The sequence below is a fragment of the Pyrus communis genome, chromosome 6 (genome assembly GCF_041283825.1).
Source record: "Pyrus communis isolate YQ-2024b chromosome 6, ASM4128382v1, whole genome shotgun sequence".
Lineage (NCBI taxonomy): Eukaryota > Viridiplantae > Streptophyta > Magnoliopsida > Rosales > Rosaceae > Pyrus > Pyrus communis.
Window position 1 is genome coordinate 4,057,581 of NC_142570.1, and position 21,332 is coordinate 4,078,912.

The window sequence follows — 21,332 nt, forward strand, 5'->3', positions numbered from 1 at the left end:
AAATTTGTATATTTTGATTAAAAGACTCTAAATTTGAACAAGTGGAAACGGATGTCACAGATTAACATGACACGAACCTTTAGATTAACGGGTCCAAACGTTATCAATAAGACTTGATAAACCCTGACTTGTACACCAAAGAGTTCATGCAATTTCGTATTAACGACTTATGTACAATATCTCATAGATCTACATGTTCGAGGGAGACAAGGGCAGTAGGGGGCTGACCTGGAGACTTGGATGTTTAGGACCTGGGTTTTCCGGGCTTGGTGCTGACAAAATATTGGGCTTGGATGTAAACTACATGTCGTTCCAGATCCAATTGGTCGCGTATATTGGCTTGGATTTGGTTGGACGAAGTGAAAACTGTCAGAGAAATAAAGCAAAGCGAGAAAATTTTTATTGTGATGGAAAAAAATTGGTACACCGCGTGTTTTAGGTAAGTGATGACAAATTTTATTTTTTAATTTATTAATTTTTTAACATATATATTTCATTATTTATATAGTAATAAGTGGTATACCATTCTGATTCCGACCATATTGAAAAATCTCTCGAGACAGAATTGGCTGTTAATTTGGTTGAGACTCACTCCGGTCCGCCCCCAATATACCCGCCAAAAATGCTAGCAACATCTTCCTCCATTAACCCCCGCCCTCCTCCTACTCCTCAAAATCCATCATCAACAACTCAAAACCCATCAAATGATTCCACCCATCAGCCGCTGCAGCCTCCTCGCCGCCCTCACCGTATCCATCGCCGCAACCCCTTTTGCACACAATTTTCTCAGCCCCATGTCAGCACAAGAAGCAGCCTTTGCTCGCGGCCTCTTCCAGATGCCCCCAGTTCGGCTCACCAGCCAGTAATTCAGCAACCCATGTTTTGTTTGTACTTGAATTGCTGTTTGGTTTCTGAGAAAATTCAAAAAGTTGATGGAAAACAAGTACTGTGGATTGTATTGCTATTTGTTTCTAGAAAGCTGAAAACTTTGACCCCATTTTAGCCTTACTAGTGATGCATCGTACATGATGCTAAGGGTAGTGATTTTCATGCTTCCGTTTTCTCTTTTTGCACTCGTTCATTTGTTTCTCTTTTTATTTATTAAATAATTAAGGCTTGAAAATAAAGAGAAAGCACATGAGAAGCAATAGGGTGTACGAAAAACATATCCCGTGATGCTAATATATAGCCATGGTACCATTGAGTTATTTGTACGTTGATTGCTTTTTACTCTTGTTTTTTGTGTGTATGAAACCGTAAGGTATTTTCTGGTGAGGGCATGGGAGTTTGAGTATGAGAGCATAGGAGTAATCAACAAGAACCCGGTTGCAAAAACGTCTGTGGATAACGGGTTGTCGGAGAAGGGGAAGAAGCAGGCAGTGAGGTCGGCTTTCGATTTGAATGAAATGGGGGCTTGTGACAAGAACCGTTGGATATGGCCTTCTATCACTCAGAGAGCTTACCCGGCTGCAGAGATCATCGCTATTCGCTAATGGGGTCAGTCGAAGGTGTGCAAGTTAGTATTAAGAACTGCGAAATCTAGTGCCTCATGTGGCAGTACTAAATTTACTTGAATGCTGTATAAAACCGCTTTTTGGCAACCAAAAGTGCTTATGAACATGTTTGGTAGAATAAAACAAAAGGGCTTTGTGAGGTGCTACTTCAGAAAACACTTGGGATTTTTAATAAAATTTTCGACTAGTTGTTAATTCTAGTAAAAGCGCTTATGCCAGTTGCATTGTTTCCTTTTCTTATTGAGCTATCAGGATGAGGCCTTCCCAATCAAACTCATTCTCTCTAAGCATTTTAACCTGAATTAGTACCATGATTGTCGAAATTTCGAAGCCAATTCAGAGTTATACAGCCATTTTCGAAACCTGCTAATTAAGTATACCTTCGTAAATCTTTAAGTCATCAGGATTTGTTTTCTTTTCAACCAAGTAGCAAAGTATGATCATTTCTTCTGCTAATGCACATCCGGTATATGAATCAGATACTCTTTCTCCAAACGAAAGCGTCTCAGACGTGTTCGTTCGGGTGATACAACTCATATCCATACTCAAAACTTAGTACTCTGAATACACTCTGATCATTGTCTCACCACACTCGGACAATTTGACAGTCCTGCAGGCTGGTATCATTGGACTCGACTTGCGCAGGTAATCCGAAACTCTTTACTTTGACGCGAATATCGTGTCGAAGGAAGCATTGTAAGCGCTAAGGTGTTGTAATTCTTTTGAGTTTCAGGCACAGGGAACTTTCTTTTTCACCAGAAGTCAGATTTGTTGATACCAATAGTGTCCCTACTTACAAGCAACCTGCATCAGCTGTATACAAGTGCCTAAGGCCACCAAATTGTAATTAACATAATCATCTTTCCAAACACAAGATACTAAAAGGTGCTATTTTATCCAATACGGGATAAATCTTGCACGATAGTTGCAGAATGTGAGTGGTCGGTCGGTGGACTGATCCTTCAAGATTTGCCCCCACATTGGAGTATTTTTCACTCAATGTTATGTTATGTTATGTTCAAAGACAACAAATCTTTAATAAAATAAGGATGAACATGGCAACAACTAGAAAACAAAAGGGTTTATTCAATTTAATAGCCTGAACTTTATAGCATTTGAAAGAAACTTGTATCTCATTTGGTTAAGAATATTCACTTCTGCATGGTAACATTCGAAGTCATTGGTCCGATTCTCCTCTCCTTAATTTTTTTTTTTTTTAAATCGCACATAGCGTCGGTGTTAAAAAATACATTTTACACGCACGCATGGAAAAAGACTAAAAATAATAAAAGAAATAAATTAAAATTAACAAAAAGTAAACGGTAGTAAACTCACGCCCGTCATAACGCCGTCAAGTAATTGGGAAGAAGGGAGATTGCCAGTCAGCAAAAGTTCACAGTAAGTCCTTGTCAGTCTCTTACTCTCTCCTTCTCTCTCTGTCTGTCTCTCTCTCTCTCCCTCTCATGAGTCTTTTTCTTGCTCGCCAGCTTTGTTCTCTCCGGAATCTCCCTCCTCTCAATCTCTGCGTACAACAGATTGCAAGAATTTATCTCTTCAAATGAGCATCGTAGGGTCTTGGAATTCGCCGTCGTCCTCTGCGTAGGGTTCTTCTGCACAGCTCGCCGTCCGTCATGGCCATCCGAGGCGTCGATTTCAAGTGGTAAGTCATCTTTCTTTCTTTTCTTTCAATCCGCCGCTCGATTTCTGTGTGTGGGTTTTAGGGATTTTGATGTCGAATTTTCCACGATTTTGCATTTGCAGGTACGATGGGTTCTTCTTGTCGATGCTCGCGACGAGCGTGTATCCTTTAATTTCTTGTAAATTAGGGTTTTTATTTTCTTGCTGGAATCCCAATTTTCCCAATTGTTCGTTTCTTTAACGGGTATGGTGACAGAGTGATTGTTGGAATTAATTGGAAGCGGTACCATACTTGTGCATACCCGTTGCACATATGGATCGTGGTAGGTTTATAGATATTTATATAAATTCTCTGAATTCCAAGCAATTTTGATATGGGATTATTTTGAAATATGTTTGCCTTTAATCTCAGGTTGATTACACTACTGTGTTTGTTTTTCGGATGTTGATGTTTGTGGATAATGGGCTTGCCTCTGGAATGGGTTTGTAAGGCCATTTCTTTAGTTAATCTTTCTCTGCTACATAGTTTGTTCAATTTGTAGTTGAATGGTTCATAAACCCTTGTCGTTTCCCTTCGAATGGTTGTGGTTTTAGGGATTTTGGGTGGCAGCAAAGATATGCTCGTTTCTGCGGAAGAGTAGTGGTCCTTTCAATTCTTTCTCTGCTGCTTTATCCATTTCTTTGGACTTGGACACTGCTTGGTACACTGTGGTTTCACAAATCGAAGGACTGTGTAAGTTATATTTCTTAGTTCATTGGCAGAACAGTGGTGTTTTAAAGTTTAAACAATCTTAGTGGCGGTGCTAATGCATTTTAATGCTTGCAGTTGCCTGAAAGTGGTCAGAAGTGGGGTTTTCTCATTTGGTTACTTTTTAGCTACAGTGCTCTACTTTGCATTGCTTGCATGTCAATTGGGAAGGTTAGTGGCGCTTTGTCCATTTTCTAGATTCAACCAGGACATTTTATTTCGAAGTTTGATGTTCTTATCCTAATTTTCAAACCCCTTTTTTTCAGTGGTTGACACGAAGGGAGGCACACTTACTGCGAGCTCAGCAAGGGATTCCTGTGTCAGAATATGGGGTAAACACTGAAACGTCTTTTTTTGTTTTCCCATTATGAAAGTGTCCTTTATTGTAATATTTATGAACGTATATTAACTTGTAGTAGTACAAATATAATATGATTGCTATGGTTGCACACTATTAAGCTTCTCATTGGTGACCCGTAGTGTTTTTATTCCTCATTTTAGCGCATGCCAGTATTGCTATTGTACCAGATAGACATTATATGATAATGCTGTTTTGACTATGTAACACGCCCACTTTCTGGTGATTGCCAATTAAGTGTTCAAAGTTCTTTTCTTCTGTGTTGATCCAGTTCTTCCTATCATTCATAGTAATGATTTCTCCTCATTGTTAAGGTTTTGGTTGATATGATTCGGGTGCCAGATTGGGCATTTGAAGCTGCCGGTCAAGAAACAAGAGGGATGGGCCAAGATGCTGCTGCATTCCAACCTGGACTTTACTTGACTCAAGCACAGGTAACCTCCACCCCAAAATTCTCCTGTTGAGGGAACTGCTTGCCCTTAGATTCACACATTTGTTCAGTTTTGTGTCTAATTGTTATCTCACTCTTTTTACAACATATTATGTATAATAATAATAATAATAAAGTTCTATGCAAATGTTTGAAATCATGATAGTAGTTACTCAAGCTATTTAAGCAGTATCATTTTGGATGAATTCTATGCTTAAACTAGCATTGGCAAAAGCCATGCCTAGAAAATAGAGATAACGGATTCTACTGGGTGTTGCGGACACATACGCCTGCATGTATGTGAACTCATTACTCTGTCTCAGACTTTCTCAAGCATGCTTGAACTTTAGAGACCTAGTATGAAAGTGTATTAATTGCTGTGCTTAACTGGTAACAAGAGGATATACTAAAAAGAAATATTAACCTCTTCAATGACAGTTCCTTTTTCCTTGTGAATTATTTGTTGTCTATCAATTCACTATTGATATTTTAATTGTTGGGTTCTGATGGTTGACGTTCTTGTGTGGGTGTTACAGAGAGAAGCAGTTGAAGCACTCATTCAGGAGCTTCCAAAGTTCCGACTGAAGGCTGTTCCAACTGATTGCAGTGAATGTCCAATCTGCTTGGAAGATTTTCATGTAGGCAATGAGGTAAATTTTCTATGAATATCTATCCTACTTTAAACACCGCATCGATTTTAATTATTCCATGTCTCTCGGGTAGAAGTCAAATCTATGTTTCACTACCAAATTGTTTATCTAAGAATTGGATCAATGGACCCCTTCGGTTGCTCTCTGTAAAATGTTGAGAGAATTTTAAGAAAATAGGAATCAAGTGCATAGCTTATCATTAAGCAATGCAGACTACCCCTCCCAATTTCACGAACAGATTCCCGTACATATTTTACCTTCTGATAGTGGCTCAGTTATTGCAAAGTTCAACAACAGATTCTTACTGGAAGTTCTGCAGGTTCGCGGCCTGCCTTGTGCTCACAATTTCCATGTAGAATGCATCGATGAGTGGCTTCGACTGAATGTGAAATGTCCCAGATGCCGTTGCTCAGTCTTCCCAAATCTCGACCTCAGTGCTATATCCAATCTCCGTCCTGACTCTGAGCGTTCACCTCTCAGTGTGTTGACAACCAACCGGTATGTGAGAACCCAACCTGATAGTCAGAGGCATTTGTTGAGGTTGCAGGGAGCATTCCGCCCAGTCCGTACAGAAAATGCAGGTGCAGGCAATGAGGCAGACGCTGCTTTGGAAACTGCTGAGGAAGGGGGTATTGCTCATTCATCCATTCGGGATCTTTCAAGCCCAGGGGCGGGACATTCCATTGAACATATCGTCGTGGTCGAGTCCGCCTCCCGGCAACAACAATAGACTCTTTTCCTGGTTTACATTACCCAAAATCTAACTCAATTTTCTAACCCACATGCTGAGGGAAGGTTGCTTACTAAAAGTCTAAAGCTTTTTGCCATGGTTTCTGGTTGTAACGATGGATATACATATTCATGGATATGAGAACTGGAACTTATCGGTTAACCAATGCAGATCTGAAATGTTCCTCATCTTGAGGACTTACATGAAACGAGGACGCTAAGTTGCCGGTGTCCAAAACCAGTCATGCTATCCTAATGTAAGAAAGTTCAAACACACGGCAACCCATGATAGATTTACGACACTGCAACCTTAGCATTCTCCGTTTCATACAAGTATTTTCCTTCTCATCTGAAAGATCGATTAATATGAAGTGGGGTCCTTGGTCCCCGGGCCAACAGGATCCTCTCCGAATCCTTTTGGTGAGGATCCGTGAATCGTATTCATTCATCGTACATTGTGCGGTCAGTTGTTGTTAAGTACTGTTTATATTTATTTTTAAATAAAAATATTTAAAATGATTTTTGATTGCACAATGAACAGACACGACTCACAGATCTTTGAGATCTTTACAAAGAAATTTCGGCGAGAATCTTGACTTGTCCCCGGGCAGGTTTCAAGCCAAGTGGCAATACACGTGGCATATTTACAGCCTTTATCGAAAGCGTGTAAGCCTAATTTTGTAGTCCACTCATCCAATTTTGCCAAACTGTCGTGCTGTATATTTCTTGCTCGCAGCTGTGACACATGGCGACCAGCGGAGAGAAGTGGTGGGTCAAACACTCATCCTTTAGCTGCGTATTTGGTTGAAAGAGGCATATTCTGATCTCATATAACACATCGCTATTACGCGTGTTTAACTTATCTAATGACAGCCTTACAAACGAGAACCTTTTTAATATTTCCAAAATATTACATTCTCGTCCTCACACTAAATTTCTTCTTACAAACCACTCATACTTTGGTTAGTATTACATTCTCGTCCTCTTACATTTAAGTTTGAATTTTCCAACAAAAGTGATAAGTTTATACATCACTCTCACTTTGTACGTAAAACAAAAGTAAGATTCGCTATTGATATTGTTCGACTTCTTAATGTTTATCAACAATCACACAAATAACACATAAGTAAATAACTTATTAAAATTATACTAATGCACGCACATCAAATTGCAAGTAATGTTTATACGTGTCAAGTACCTGCCGGAAAGGAATTGAAGTTGAATCGAAGTCGGAGAATCAAATGCCACCAAATCTAAACGAAAATTTAATCCAATTTGTAAGAATAATACAATATTGCTTCTTAAAAAATGAGCAGGGTGTGCTACTCAAAATTGTTTGTTTGTGTTTATAATCATAATCGTTTATATTATAAATCATTTTTTAAAGATCTCATCTGCAAAAAATAATTAAAACTAAGGTTGTTTAGTTTTACCAACCGCAATATTATAAATCAAATTGTATAAAAACAGATGAACGAAAATTGTAAAAGCATTACGAACCATCTATGTATTTACTACAACAAATTAACTAAACGACTTTACTTTTTCATTCAATTTTTTTTTTCCAGAAATGATCTTTACAGAATGATTCAGAATACGAACGATTATGATCATAAACACAAAACTTTATAATTCAAACACGAAAAATTTTACGTGCGAATTTATGATTATCCTTGAACAGCCAAACAATGTGCGATTAGTAATTTGGTAATGTAAGAAAAAAAGAGGCAGATTCTCTGTCCTCTCATGCCCTCCTGTTTTGTGTGATCACGGTTAAACCACGTCAATATTTTATAGAGATAATAAGATAAATAGGAATAATAATATAAAATATTAACGTGGTTTAACCGTGACCACACAAAACAGAAGGGCACGGAGAAGTAGGAGGGCAGAGAATCTGCCTTCAAGAAAAAAAGGGTACCCATAGATCTAGTGGGCCTGGTTTACCTGGAATTGTAACAGTTAACCGGGCGATTCTATCCATATCTCTTCCAGTCTTCATTTTCGTCTCCAACTGCACCAATATAAACACAGAAAACTCGGATAATATTGATTTCTCAAATTCCCCACAAAATCCAACACACAGAGAATTGCGGGGAGGAGAGAGAGAGAGAGAGATGGCGGTGGCCAATGGATGGGGCGTGGGACAAGCAATCCCACTGCCCCAATTCGGACCCAATTGCTGCTCCGGCTTCTTGCCCAACACCAAGTCCAAATTCAACACTTCCAATAAAAATCTGAGCGTTGTTCTCAGTTGGGGCTGCTTCGCTCAGGCCAAGCTTTCATCTTCTTCGTCTTCGAGTAGTAGCAGGAGTCGGAAGAGCACGAATTTGTGCTGCCGGTGCAGTGAGAGCGACAGTTACGGTGAGGACTGTGTCGGGTCGTCGTTGGAATGGGATTGGAATCGGTGGAGTCGCCATTTCTCCGAGGTCGAACAGGCTGAGAGCTTCGCTTCTGTTCTCAAGGTATGTGGGTTTTCTGTTTTTTTTTTTTTTTTTTTTTTTTTTTTTTTGCCCAGTTGCTGAATTTTAACAAAGTTTAAATTTTTGTCTACTTGATTCAGTAAGAGAGCGTTAGTTTTTGGGAAATGATATGATTTGTACAAAGCACTTTTGCTCATAAGTGCTTTTGGTTATATCGCTTAACTTATTTGGATGGTTACTTCTGAATTTATTTGGAATTCTGTTGGTTTTCAATGTAGAGTTCCCAGTTGCTGAAATATTACTTTATGTTTAGTACTCTATTAGTTGAACTGCAAAGTTCATAAATCCAAAAGTAAGCTGAATTTACTTGAAGTTCGTAGCTTGTGATGATTATATATCATTGATCAAGCTCATCAATTTTTCTTTACTTTGAGCTTTATAATTGTTTAAATCCGTGCGCCTTTTGCTACCATTTCTCATGGTTTTATAGAACATAATTCACCCTTTCGGAACCTTTTCTAAGACAGCTGTGAAACGTAAAACAAATTTTGGAACTTGGTTCTTGAGAATTTTGAGATTTACTTTGCGTTGTTTGAATTGCATGAGAAATTTGGGAAGATGTGGAGAGTTTCTTACCCTGTTCTCCGGCAGATTAGCAAGTTTCACGGAATTCTTAAAGTTGCTAAATTGTCAAATGGCGGTGATCATTGACGTTACAAAAGTTGCTCCATCCGCCTTTTCTTACTTTCGCCTGAACCATGTACCAGTGCAAAGATTGATATTTTTTCTGTAGTCTCGGTTGCTTAGGGCGGTTCACCGTTGGTAGAGCTTGTTGCACGTATAAAGAAAAAAGCTCAACTGAACTTAACCAAAAATAAAGAATTACAAGTGCTTTTGATTATTTTTAAAACCTTGCTGCTACGTGCAGTTTCAACTTGAAGATGCAATTGAGAAGGAAGATTTTGAGGAAGCTGCAAAACTGAAAATGTCTATTTCAGAAGCTACATCAAAGGACACTGTTGCTGAGATCATGTCTCAATTGAAGGTTAGTTGAGCATTTATACTATTATAATTGTGTACTTGCTCACATCAAAATTTGTTTCTTTACCTGGTCTGTTGTATGTTTGCAGAATGCGATTGAGGAAGAGCGTTACCATGATGCTTCGAGATTGTGTAGATACACAGGAAGTGGACTGGTAAGCTTCCCACTTGCTACTGGCTTATATATTCAGATTCTTCCAATTTTGAACGACACGTCTTGTCAGTTCAGTTATCTTTCTTGGCTGGAACAGGCAGCTTTTACTCTTCTTTTCTTTTCACACTTATTTAAAATACTACAAGTAGATTTCGTTCAAGAATTAGATATATTATGGTTTCCTTTGTACATGAATTTTAATGGCAGTCATGGCAGTTTTTGTCTGCCTCCAAAGTGTCGAGGGGAGGAAGTGATTACACTTATCATAAATTAGACCTTTGTGTCTGTACCATCACTTACATGCCACTGCCTTCCCTGTTTTTTCCTACACATAATAAATCCTTGTGCTTTTCTCTGCAAAAGTCGAAACATTCCATTTCCATTTGGTCCACACAAATATAGACTTTTGTGTCTGTGGAGATTATTTGGACTGCAATGACATTGAGTTCTTTTATGTTTATTATTTATGACATGAATGTCACTTATATATTGTGTTTAATTAGCCTTTTCAATACGTTTACTGTAATATAATGGATTAGCATGTGGTTAAGATGGTTTCTGAAGCTGATGTAATTCTAATGCTCGTCTCCTGCTTGGTTGAGTCAGGTTCATACGAAGCTATTTTTATCATTTCTGATTTATGGATCATTAGTTGTATGAGTCCTTGATTGTAAATGGATGACTTGATAGATTATATTGCCTATGGTTCATGAAACACGAGTCAGAAAAGTGCTTTCCATTTCCTGGCATCTTTAAGATGTTTTTATGAATTTGATTGTTAGGCCTGATTAATTAGGCCCGCTTTGTGTTTGATTTTCGCTGTGTCCTCAATGATTTTGTCTGTATCTACAGGTAGGTTGGTGGGTTGGCTACCCAAAAGATTCAGATGATCCTTTTGGAAGACTAATACGAATAACTCCTGGCGTGGGCAGATTCGTTGGGAGGAGTTACAGTCCAAGGTAAGATCGTTTAGGTTTTGAATTATTTTTTATCCACTGGAGAAAATTACTGATTTGTTATTTGTTGCAGACAGTTGGTTGCATCATCGCCAGGAAGTCCCCTATTTGAAATTTTTGTGGTAAAAAATGCTGATGGGACATACGTTATGCAGGTGAGTACAGATGCGTGTAGTAGATAATAATAATAATATTTCATCTGATATATGTGCTTGCCATTTAAATTTTGTAAGTGTTGAAGATTGCCTTGTGGACCAGATCTTTCAATTGAACTATCTTTCACCTGTCTAATGCAGTTTGTGTGAAATTCTCTCTCTCTCTCTCTCTCTCTCTCTGATCTTCTGATATCATATCTGTTAGCAGGTAGTGTACTTACACCAACCCAAAGGCAGTTCAACAAACTCCGGTGTTACACCGTCCAAACCTGAAAAAGGCTCATCCACTTCCGAACTTGATAATGCAACCCTAGTAGATGTTCAGAAAAATGAAGGTAAGGCCGAGAGCAGCGAGGAAAAGGGCCTTAATATTGAGGGAGCAACTGAGGAGGGAATAAAAAGTGTGTTAAATTTTCTTAAGAAAAAAATTCCTGGACTGAAAGTTAAAGTCATGGATGTTGATATTGCTAAGGAAGTGATAGAGGATGACAATTCTGCAAACCAATTGATGCAAGAAAATAGTGTCTCGTCAGATTCTGATGAGAATTCTGAAGACGAAGTGGATAATTTGGATGAAATTCAGCCTGATGAGGTCACTCTAGGAGAAGGTAGCGATACTATAGAAGATGAAAAGGATTTGCATATGAAACTTTTTATTGGTGGGGTTGTACATAATAATGAGGATGCTCCTAGCAAGGATGAGTACGTGCGTCGGCCTGCTGAAATCAAAGATGTGGAGAAAGATTCTTTTGTGCTGCATATTCCTTGGAGAAGCCTGGATCATGACACTAGAGAAAGTAAAGCATCTAAGTTCAAGGTGGCAGCACTAGCACCTAAAAGTGCTGCTGAGCTCATGCCTTCTGAGGTTGCCAAGGCATTTTTTAATTCTGACAAGCTTTCATCAAAGGTCAGTTGAATTTCTATAGTTCTACGACAAATGGAAAATAAGATATGGAATTTACACAGTAGAAACCTAACTCTTTCAATTGGTATAAAGTAATTGGGTTCATGAATGGAATCATTTGAGTTGGATACTTTTGTTGTACATGGTAGACTCACGGCATATGAAGGTTTTAGCATCAGGAATTTCCAAGGACTACCCTTGCTTGATGTCTAACTCTTTCCTTTTTCTATCGTTTTACTTTTATCGATGTAGTAATTCTAGGAAGCTTGCATCATGGCCAGAGTTTGGCTCAGCTATAAATTATGTGGGCAATACCAAGGGTTTGGGTTTATATTTTAATTCACATAACTGGTGGAAGGTTTTGCAATTTTAGATCTAAATTTTAGAACAGACTGATACTAACCGGTTACAATTGAAAAATATATCAAAATCCTCATTACTTCTGGGCAGTGGGCACAATATTATGTTTTTCTTGAGAGTGATGTGAATTGCTCATAGTTCATAGTTTTCCGTTAAATTATAAACAGATGACAAGGAATATGCGTGAAATAGTCAAGTTTGCTGTTAGTCAAGCTCAGAAGCGGAATAGATTATCTGAGTATACAAATTTTAGTCGGCTCAACACCTCAAGAGGAGATCTGGATCCATTTGAAGGTCAGTTTTCTTATCCTCCCACTTTTTACTTTTTACTTAGAAAAGGGACAATCTTCTGAGGAATCTTCTGTTTGAAGTATAGGCCTGTATGTTGGTGCATTTGGCCCTTATGGCAATGAGGTAGTGCAACTTAGGCGTAAGTATGGACACTGGAATAGTTCAGAAGGCAAAGACTCTTCAGATGTGGAGTTCTTCGAATATGTTGAAGCAGTTAAGCTAACTGGGGACCTGAATGTTCCTGCTGGCCAGGTCTATAGCTTTCCAAATTTCGTAATAGTTATGCTACTACATGCTCAGCGATTTTGTACTAAACCAATTTTTGCATATCCAGGTGACATTTCGTGCTAAAATTGGGAAAGGGAACCGCCAATCTAACCGTGGATTGTATCCAGATGAGTTAGGAGTGGTAATAATACTCTGAAGTTTCTCTTTGTATGTGCATGTGTTGGTTGGTTGTTATTATTTTTTCCTCTCTTTCTAGAGTTCTAAGACCAAAAACTCAAGGAAGCATGTTCTGCTTAGTACCATGGAAACTAGGAGATGAACACATGCCTAACAGTTATAGAAAACCCTTTCTGCTCGTTTTGCATAAAACATCAAGAAAATTTTTGCTGTTCTTAATAAAAAATATTTACTGGCGTGTACAATTGTTAATACCCTTTTTTCTACTAGGGGCCTTTCTAAAGTACCGTATAAATACTATAGGATCATGAACTGCGCGGCCGTGCCTCATGTTTCGTGAAGAAACACGATGATTTATCTTGATATCATTTCAACCCACACAAGGAATAGTGTGAAGGAAAAGTTGCATATACCCTTTTTTGGCATCATAATCATAACGGATTGAATTAAAGAATGTCTTTTAGGCTGCATCAAAATAAAACTCTGGATATATGCTGCTGATAAGGTGTTCAATTATCCAGGTAGCAAGTTACAAGGGACAAGGAAGAATAGCAGAATTTGGGTTCCAGAATCCACAGTGGGTTGAAGGAGAACTTCTCCAGCTCAGTAACAAGGTGAATAGACCGGTTCAGTATACCTACTAGCTTTACCGTATACAATCTGATTAGCCAGAAAACTCTCAAATAACCGGCGTTGTATCTTCCAACATTTTCCTTCTTTTGCTTGATGTTTGCAACTTCGTGTGCAGGGCATTGGACCATACATCAAAAGTGCAGATCTTGGTTTTCTTTACATCATCCCCGAGCAAAGTTTCCTTGTACTGTTCAACCGCCTGAAACTACCAGAATGAACCAATGATTCCTAATCTTTTCGAGTTCTTACAACTTCGATATGGCAGACAGATGTCAGAGAAGAGTTCTTCAAGCGTACCGTATCTGAGCAAAGAAGTTAGCGCCGCCTACTTAAGTACGTACTCTGGAGTTATTGGTTTCTAGTTTTTTGTTTTCCTCTCATGTTCAACTTCCATCTGCTACCCCCATGTAACTCCATGAGCTTTATATCATTTTTGCTGACCAAATATATATATACACGACCGGTACTGAAACTACGATGATGCTCCAGGTTGTGAACATTTCCGGATACTGCCCGGTTTCTCTGTGTCGACTGTTAATGTTTTATCGTACAAAACATGGTTTATTATCATGACTGGTTGATGGATTAGACGATGGTAACTCATTAAAACTTGATGGAGAAATATCTTGTGGTTGCTTAAAGGGAAAAAAAGCAAACTTCTTGGTGCTTTCTTTTTGTTAATTTAAACCGTAAAGCCAACGTGATCAATAAACATGATACACAGACCGAAGTGATTAAAAGAGATGCTTTTCTTGGTCGTTTTGCGCATAAAATTTCTTCGAAAAAGTGTTTTGCCTAACTATTGACCATGATCTTTGTTTGACGATTTGATTCATGGTGATTAACATAACACGTCAGTCTATCTTGTAAGAGAGTATTATCAAATATTTTTCGTACAACTGTGTTTTATTATTGAATTGTCTTCACAATTTTACATGAGGCAGTGGCGAATGTGCATTGGGATCAAGGTAGTCCCATGACCACTCAGAGTATAGGAAACGATCTTCCGGGGATCATCTAAATGTTTGATGGCTTCCTTTTGTGCTTATCAAGTGTTTGATGTAATATTTATTATGCATATTTTAACGAGTACGTCAACATCACTCAACAAATTTTCTGAAAACATATGTCAATATATGTTGACATATGTGCAACATAGTTTGGCTGACGACAACAAACAAACCAAGTATTTTACGAAATCCCTTGGTGGGCGAATTGAAATTTTTTTGTGCCGTTCACGCTCTGTTTCTCTCTGAAAATCTTGTACTTTTAACACTAAAATTTCTCAAAATCCTGAATTCCCGAGGAGGAATCTTGGATGGAAGCAAGATGGAAAAGTTGGGGAAGGAATTTATGGCTTTAGGTGATGAAAGATAGCGCACTAGTGAATTAAAGAAAACTTTACATAAAGAAAGCTTTTATACTTAAAAGCTACCTTGCTTGGATTTTCTACCATTTTATGTGTTTTTCTTGCCTTTTACCTTTGCCATGCAAGTCTTCCTCTTCAGCCTCTTAAAGCTCTTGCCTTTTTTTTTTCTTTTTCTTCCACCACTATTAGCACTTAGTTTTTAGCTATAATTTTGATATATTTTTTGTTACAAATATAAATCAACACGATAATCATACACTTATGAAAATATCATGTTTGTAAAATTCACCGAAGTTGAAAAACAATTAATCATGTCACCGTAATTAAATAAATAAGCAAACAAATCAACGCCAATAAAACGATAAGATGTTCATGATAACAACCAAATTACTCAAAGAAATTCGATTTTGGTGAAAATTTTCAAGATTTATATTTGAGTGAGGACTAACTGATGCACGTTTCGAAACTTAAAATTACATTATCATGTAAGTCAAATGAGTAAATAACATTATATAAACATTAAACGTTTGAGTAGATAATAAACCGGTGTAATAATACGTTGGTATTTTGACGACTTAAGTAATGCACTGATCAACTGAATTAACTCACGTGACCCGTGGTTTGGTAACTTTGCTTTCCGCCGTGGCATTTGCCAGTTGTAAACGAGGCAGGTAACGACGTCGTATGAATCAATCAGCTTCTCGCTTTAGTAAGTAGTAAAGCGGGAAGGAAAGCTTTCCACGTAGGCCAATTCCTCACAGCGCGAAAACATCAACTCAAAGACTCCGGAGTCCCACCGCCATCACTTCTCTTCTCACTTTCTCAGTTCCCAAACACTCTTTTTCCCACTCGATAAATCTCCCGAGAAAATTTTATGCGCGCCAAATGGAATCCCAACCCCAAACTCAGAAACCCAACCACCACCACCAGAAATCCAATCCCAACATGAAGAAGTCCTGGTCTTTGACCTCCGACGACTCGCCCCTCCGATTCCACTCCCCGATCCGATCCGACGCCTTCGACCCGCCCGACAGCCCGCCGTACCAGTCCCCCGAGAACTCGCCGGAGAAGCCGGTCGACAACTCCAAGGCGATCATGGCCGTCGACAAGTTCAACCAGTACCCGCCGCTCCGGCATCAGAAGCCGCCGGAGAACGCCAAGGCGCTGTCGCCGGTGGTGGTGTACAACCGGTCGGTGAAGGAGGAGGTGGCGCCGTCCGTGTTGAAGGAGGAGTTGGCCGGAGTCAACGGTGTTGGAGGCGGGGAGGAAGGCAGAGTCAACGGTGGGAGATCCAAGGGGGTGACGAATTCGATTCTGAGACGGTCGAAGAGGGGGGAGATGATGAAGACGGCGGCGCTGGGGTTTAGGGTGAGTGAGTTGGTGTTGTGCTTGATTTCGTTCTCGGTTATGGCGGCGGACAAGACTCAGGGATGGAGCGGCGACTCCTTCGACCGCTACAAGGAATACAGGTTTCTCCTCCGCCTCAATTTCAATTTAATTTCCATTTTAATTTTTCCTTTTTCAGAAAATTATTAATCTCGATTATCTGATTAAGTCAAATTAGCAACAACACTATCCCACTAAGTGGGGTCTCGATTGTATGAATCTTAGAAAGTCAGTGCGCACCATTTGCATGGACTGTGGATGGGGTTCTTGAATTTTTGTTTACTTTTAGAGGTAATGTTATGATGAATTGAAGATTATGTGCTGACTTTGCAGGTATTGCTTAGCTGTGAATGTAATTGGATTTGTATATGCTGCCTTTCAAGCCTATAATCTATCCTACCATCTAGTCACCGGGAAGTTCGTGATCCGCCACCATCTCCGTCATCACTTTGATTTTTTCATGGATCAGGCAAGTTCCTCAGCCCGCCCATCTGTCTTCATCGCTATTTAACATTTCTATTGTTAAATGTATTACCTTATATGTTAGTACTTAGTGGAATATGATAAATTTTCTTTAGGGAAAATTGTGCTTGTATACTTTTGATTCGGAAGGTAATGGTCATCACCTAACGTCTGTTGTTTCCGAAATAGGCTTCTGTTTTTTTCTTATGCTTCAGACCGAAGCGATGCCATTTTAAGATTTAGGGTGTAAGCATTAGGGATAAAACTTGAATCGTTGATTTGTTGTTGTGTTTGTAGTTAGGCCTTTGTTTTAAGTTGACTACAGTTCCGTTAAACTGCCTCAACTCGAGGGAAGCTAAAGATTTGTGTACGGATAAGTAATGCATTGTGCTTTTGTGGTTTTGATTCACTTTGCAGGTGCTGGCATACCTTCTCATTTCTGCGTCATCGTCTGCGGCCACTCGGGTCGACGACTGGCAATCGAATTGGGGGAAAGATGAGTTCACGGAGATGGCCACTGCTTCGGTTAGCATGGCTTTCCTGGCTTTTGTTGCCTTTGCGCTTAGCTCCCTTATATCTGGTTACAACCTCTGTATCCATGACTCTGCGTAATGTATCCTACAACCGGCCGCCCGTGGACTCGGTTTTCGATTTCTCATGTTGGCGAGAATGTTGTTTTTACGGAATGTGAATGAAAGTTATTTTTTTCGACGTTTGTACAGCTTCGAACAGCATGTTTTCCGCAGAGCAGTTCTGCCGTCGCTGTGTTCCGGCTTTAATGTTATTAGTATAGCAATTTATGTGTAATTATATACTTAATCATAATAACGGTGAAATCTTGAGTTGTTAATATATCAAGGCAATAACGCACAGCTATATGTTTCAACTTTTTCACGTAATAATGCCTGATTGGTTTTGAGATACGACCATAGGGGCGTCTCTTGTTGTAAGGAAGTTCTCGATGAGATTACAAGCTCCTTCACTATAGGAAAACATTTCTTCAGTATCTACAAGTTAGTTATATGCATATGCGTAAGATAAACGGCAGAGTCATAATTTTAGTTTAGAAGGAGCCCAAATGTCTCAATATGAAACGCTTTCCTAATCTTACAAAAATTACTTTGCCCTATAGTTAGCAATCGGTTACTGTGTTTGGATTTGTTATGGTGTCATACTCATCATCATTTTCGCTAAACCTCAACTTGAAGCCTCTCTAACTCTCTTCCTCTCTCCCTCCTCAAAGTTCACAAGCAATGGATTGTTTGAATTCCACAGGAACCACCAATCTCAAATCAAACCCGATAAAAGAAATCAAACTAAAACGTCGGATTGTGACTCTTAAGCCTACAGAAAAACCTTGAATACCATAAGCATAACACTAAACTTTTTTGCATGAAAAAAAAAAAAAAAAAATGCCAGGATGGGCCTGAGAACATCGTGGTCCCTCTGCGAAAGACTTTCAAGTTAATCACATTTTATTATGTGAAAAGGTTAAAAACTAACCGTGCGTAATTTGCTTGAGATGTTATTGCTTGCATGCATATATATACTTCGATGGTCCGACAAATGTACAAAAACAGTTCATTAGAAACATGATGAAATCTTTCTACACATGTTAATTTGCAACTGAGACAAGAAAGAATCTCTTTTGGGTCTTTACCTCTCAGGGAAGAAGCCAATTATTTTATTGTTTTCTTTTTTAAAGAGAACGAAGTCCACATTTCTCCTTTTGTTGGTGTTGGACAGACAGACACAATGGGCCTCCAATAAATGGTTGCGCTTTCAAAATGATGAGAAATCAAAACTGACCCCCCTTAACGGCCCATTATCTGATTAAGATTTGGGGATTGTGATTTCGTTTTGTCAAATGATATATTTGTCATATTAGATGTTAGATTAGTGAGCCGACAGAGTTCAAACCTATGTTGTGATGCAATACCTCTCCACCACTGTCGTATAAGGTCACTTGCCTAGTCAACTATTCATGGTTAGAGGCGAATTGAAAGCTAAGTAGTGGTAATTCTAAGGATCTCCTGGGAAAAAAAGAAGAGATGCCTCCTACATTACCCGTAATATGTGGAAGTATCGACATAATTTTATAGAGCCATCAGTTTGAATGCCACATAAAGAACGTAAGCCAAATGAAGGAACGGAGAGACCTAGGACGAACTCTCCATGGACTCTCAAAACGGAAATTAACGTTAAACTGTGAGGTGATAGAGAATTTATAAAGAATTCCGCTTTTGAAAATGTTCCCGTAACATTTCTCATATAATTATATCGTACGACAGAATTTCTAAGTTGCAGCAAAAGATCGAGATAATTGTGTAATGCAAACATCAAGCGTGTTAGGTTTAGTTATCAACAATGGTGAAGTCTCAGCATCAGACTACTTGCAACAAAACATCAGGCATCGATTTAGACACATCATGTCTCATATCCAAACAACCATCATTATACGTCTCATCTCTGCTTTTCACATGCTAATCCAAGCTTATCCAAACCCCAAGAAATATATAAACTAGAGCCACTAACTTCAAACTTCATCGAAGAGTACCATGACCCAAAAACCCTAATGATGTCATCAGTGACGGAATCAGAAACTCGACGTTATAAGATTTATGATCATAACCATGAAGGAAACAAATATCGATTACTAATTTTTTATCTTTTCCAGCACTTAATCATTTTATGAAAGATTACGTTGCCAAATTAGCAAATTAATGGAAGAAATAAAAAAAAAGGTGTTATTAAGTGATTTCATTGTTGCTTCGTCAGTGATTCTATGCACATGTTTATATATAATTATTAATTTAATTGACAGTCTAAGAACATATATCAACTGTTCATGAGAAGAAACAAAATGTTTTAACGTGAAATGAGAGTTGAAGAAGTTCTCCACGTGATGTCCACCATCAGCGATGTTCATGCAATGCACAAAATACAACTAGGTGACAAACGTTCCCTCTCACTCCCGTCTTCCTCCCTTCACATCCACTTGTCCTCTCTCGTACTACACTCATCACTACCGTCCATACACGCACGACGAATCTCAGCCCTCCGATTCGTAAATATCCCACGAATAAATACAAATCCCATGCAAACCCTAGCTAGCCATAATATCTAGGTTTGATAATTTTTTGCACAACAAGTTAATCTAACACAGATCGATGTGAAAATAATAGTTTTCGAATCAACCTGTTAACGAGTCGAGTTGTTATCAGGTCACCTATTAAGAACCTCTTAACGAGTCAGGTCATTTTCGAGTCACACGTTACTAACCCGATGAGTTATCGTTTGTCTAATTTCAATATTAGAGATACCAATTTCTTGCATGATCCGTTAAACCGATACAAAACGACACAACCCGTTTACGAATCAGGTCGTTATCACATCACATATTAAGAACCCATTAAGATAGTGAGTTAGACACAACACGAGCTGTAAAGATAACGGATATGACACGAAAAGACACGACCTGTTAATTAATTGAATTGTTATCACGTCACATGTTAAGAACTCGTCAAGATAATAGATTAGACATGATACGACCTGTGAAGATAATAGATATGACATGAGAACAAAGTTTGTCATGCCTAATAATATCATCATATACGATTGCCAAAATAATTACGTCTGTATATATAAGGCTCACTCTCAAAGCAATATGCTTATACTTTACTTTACACCTCACTAAACTTTTGTCATTAGCGATAATTGATATTCTAATTAATCATTCTTTTAAGTCATCTAATCTGATTAGCCACCAACCATAAGGTGTGCGGCCGTGGTGTTTTCATCAATGTTTCCACGGTACACTAGCATGTGCAGCACCCTTATTTCGTGCTGCTTCGTTTTGGTAATTGCAGCCTCCCTATGATGATAATAATAATTGGGTAATCATTTTCACATTCTCGTCTTCTTCTTTCTACTTATCTTCTTGTTTTCATTTATTGATTCTCTTTTTACTTATTCAATTTAATAACTAATAAAAAGGAGAGAAATGCTAAGGGAATTCTATCAAAATGATACCTTTTATGGATTCTTTAACATCTCATATTTTGACACACTGTTTATATTTAATGTTGATAGGAAATTAACGTTAAATTGTGAGATGTCAGAGAGTTTATAGAGAGTTCTTTAAGAGAGTTCTCTTAACATTTCTCTAAAAATGAAAGATTGTAGATGGAGAAACAAGGATAATGACTTTCAAACTCCAAATTTACCATTTTGCATTCCTTCCCTCATTTTTGTGTGTTTCGTTGATTGATACAATGATGGAAAAAGAAAAGAAATTGGCGAGAAAGAATATATAGTGCTTTTTACTCAAAAAAAAAAAAAAAAAAAAAACCATAGAACCACAAAATAAGTAAAAAAAGTGAAGAAAGTTCAGTTTCCATCAAAAAACCAATTGACAATATGAAGAATATAACCCAACTTACTTATAAGTCTATACAAAATCTCTCATCTCTCAATGTAGAATTTATACTTAACAAAAAGATTATTTCTGCAAGAAAAAGAAAGTACGAAAGTCGCTACTCTGATAAATAATGCAAGCTTTTCCTATACAAGATTAAAACTTCCCCGAAGATTCTTTGCAACAAAAACTATTAAAGAAAAGGTTACCTATTTGATATTGTGATACTAATATACTATCAATATACGGGCAATCAGTTTGTAATATTGACCCACTGATAAAGAGTTGACACCTAAAATACTCAAGTAG

General features: G+C 38.3%; 3 protein-coding genes and 1 pseudogene across 5 annotated transcripts; all 4 read left to right on the forward strand.

Annotated features, from left to right (window-relative positions):
* The first annotated feature begins 565 nt into the window (after positions 1-565).
* Positions 566-2,365, forward strand: LOC148696131 (uncharacterized; annotated as a pseudogene).
* Positions 2,366-2,883: 518 nt separating this feature from the next.
* LOC137710969 (E3 ubiquitin-protein ligase SIS3) lies at positions 2,884-6,238 on the forward strand. Its single transcript, XM_068450145.2, has 10 exons — positions 2,884-3,174; positions 3,276-3,314; positions 3,409-3,475; positions 3,565-3,638; positions 3,747-3,885; positions 3,979-4,071; positions 4,167-4,232; positions 4,573-4,692; positions 5,225-5,338; positions 5,658-6,238. The coding sequence occupies exons 1-10, from the start codon at positions 3,146-3,148 to the stop codon at positions 6,066-6,068; spliced, it is 1,152 nt and encodes a 383-aa protein (XP_068306246.2). The 5' UTR covers positions 2,884-3,145; the 3' UTR covers positions 6,069-6,238.
* A 1,768-nt stretch (positions 6,239-8,006) lies between these two features.
* On the forward strand, positions 8,007-13,959 carry LOC137710485 (protein EXECUTER 2, chloroplastic). 3 transcript variants are annotated; one of them, XM_068449519.2, is made up of 11 exons: positions 8,007-8,532; positions 9,419-9,535; positions 9,621-9,686; positions 10,538-10,644; positions 10,715-10,796; positions 11,005-11,703; positions 12,228-12,354; positions 12,437-12,603; positions 12,686-12,760; positions 13,278-13,370; positions 13,505-13,959. In XM_068449519.2, exons 1-11 carry the CDS (start codon positions 8,185-8,187, stop codon positions 13,604-13,606), a joined length of 1,983 nt encoding a protein of 660 aa, XP_068305620.2. In that variant the 5' UTR covers positions 8,007-8,184; the 3' UTR covers positions 13,607-13,959. The 3 variants fall into 3 exon arrangements, 1 of the variants encoding a protein (XP_068305620.2); XR_015963391.1 differs by having other exon boundaries at positions 8,031-8,532; positions 12,686-12,786; XR_015963390.1 differs by having other exon boundaries at positions 8,031-8,532; positions 13,282-13,370.
* Positions 13,960-15,444: 1,485 nt separating this feature from the next.
* On the forward strand, positions 15,445-17,492 carry LOC137711117 (CASP-like protein 4A3). Its single transcript, XM_068450323.2, has 3 exons — positions 15,445-16,227; positions 16,478-16,613; positions 17,024-17,492. The coding sequence occupies exons 1-3, from the start codon at positions 15,644-15,646 to the stop codon at positions 17,216-17,218; spliced, it is 915 nt and encodes a 304-aa protein (XP_068306424.2). The 5' UTR covers positions 15,445-15,643; the 3' UTR covers positions 17,219-17,492.
* The last annotated feature ends 3,840 nt before the right edge of the window (positions 17,493-21,332 follow it).

Bases quoted from the DNA above. Each gene is read 5' to 3' on its own strand.
- LOC137710969 (XM_068450145.2), top strand. From the start codon at position 3,146: ATGGCCATCCGAGGCGTCGATTTCAAGTG. The intron at 3,175-3,275 runs GTAAGTCATCTT...TTGCATTTGCAG, and splicing joins CGAGGCGTCGATTTCAAGTG to GTACGATGGGTTCTTCTTGT. The intron at 3,639-3,746 runs GTAAGGCCATTT...TTGTGGTTTTAG, and splicing joins CTTGCCTCTGGAATGGGTTT to GGATTTTGGGTGGCAGCAAA.
- LOC137710485 (XM_068449519.2), top strand. From the start codon at position 8,185: ATGGCGGTGGCCAATGGATGGGGCGTGGGACAAGCAATCCCACTGCCC. The intron at 9,536-9,620 runs GTTAGTTGAGCA...GTATGTTTGCAG, and splicing joins AGATCATGTCTCAATTGAAG to AATGCGATTGAGGAAGAGCG. The intron at 12,355-12,436 runs GTCAGTTTTCTT...TTTGAAGTATAG, and splicing joins AGATCTGGATCCATTTGAAG to GCCTGTATGTTGGTGCATTT.
- LOC137711117 (XM_068450323.2), top strand. From the start codon at position 15,644: ATGGAATCCCAACCCCAAACTCAGAAACCCAACCACCACCACCAGAAA. The intron at 16,228-16,477 runs GTTTCTCCTCCG...CTGACTTTGCAG, and splicing joins GACCGCTACAAGGAATACAG to GTATTGCTTAGCTGTGAATG. The intron at 16,614-17,023 runs GCAAGTTCCTCA...TTCACTTTGCAG, and splicing joins TTGATTTTTTCATGGATCAG to GTGCTGGCATACCTTCTCAT.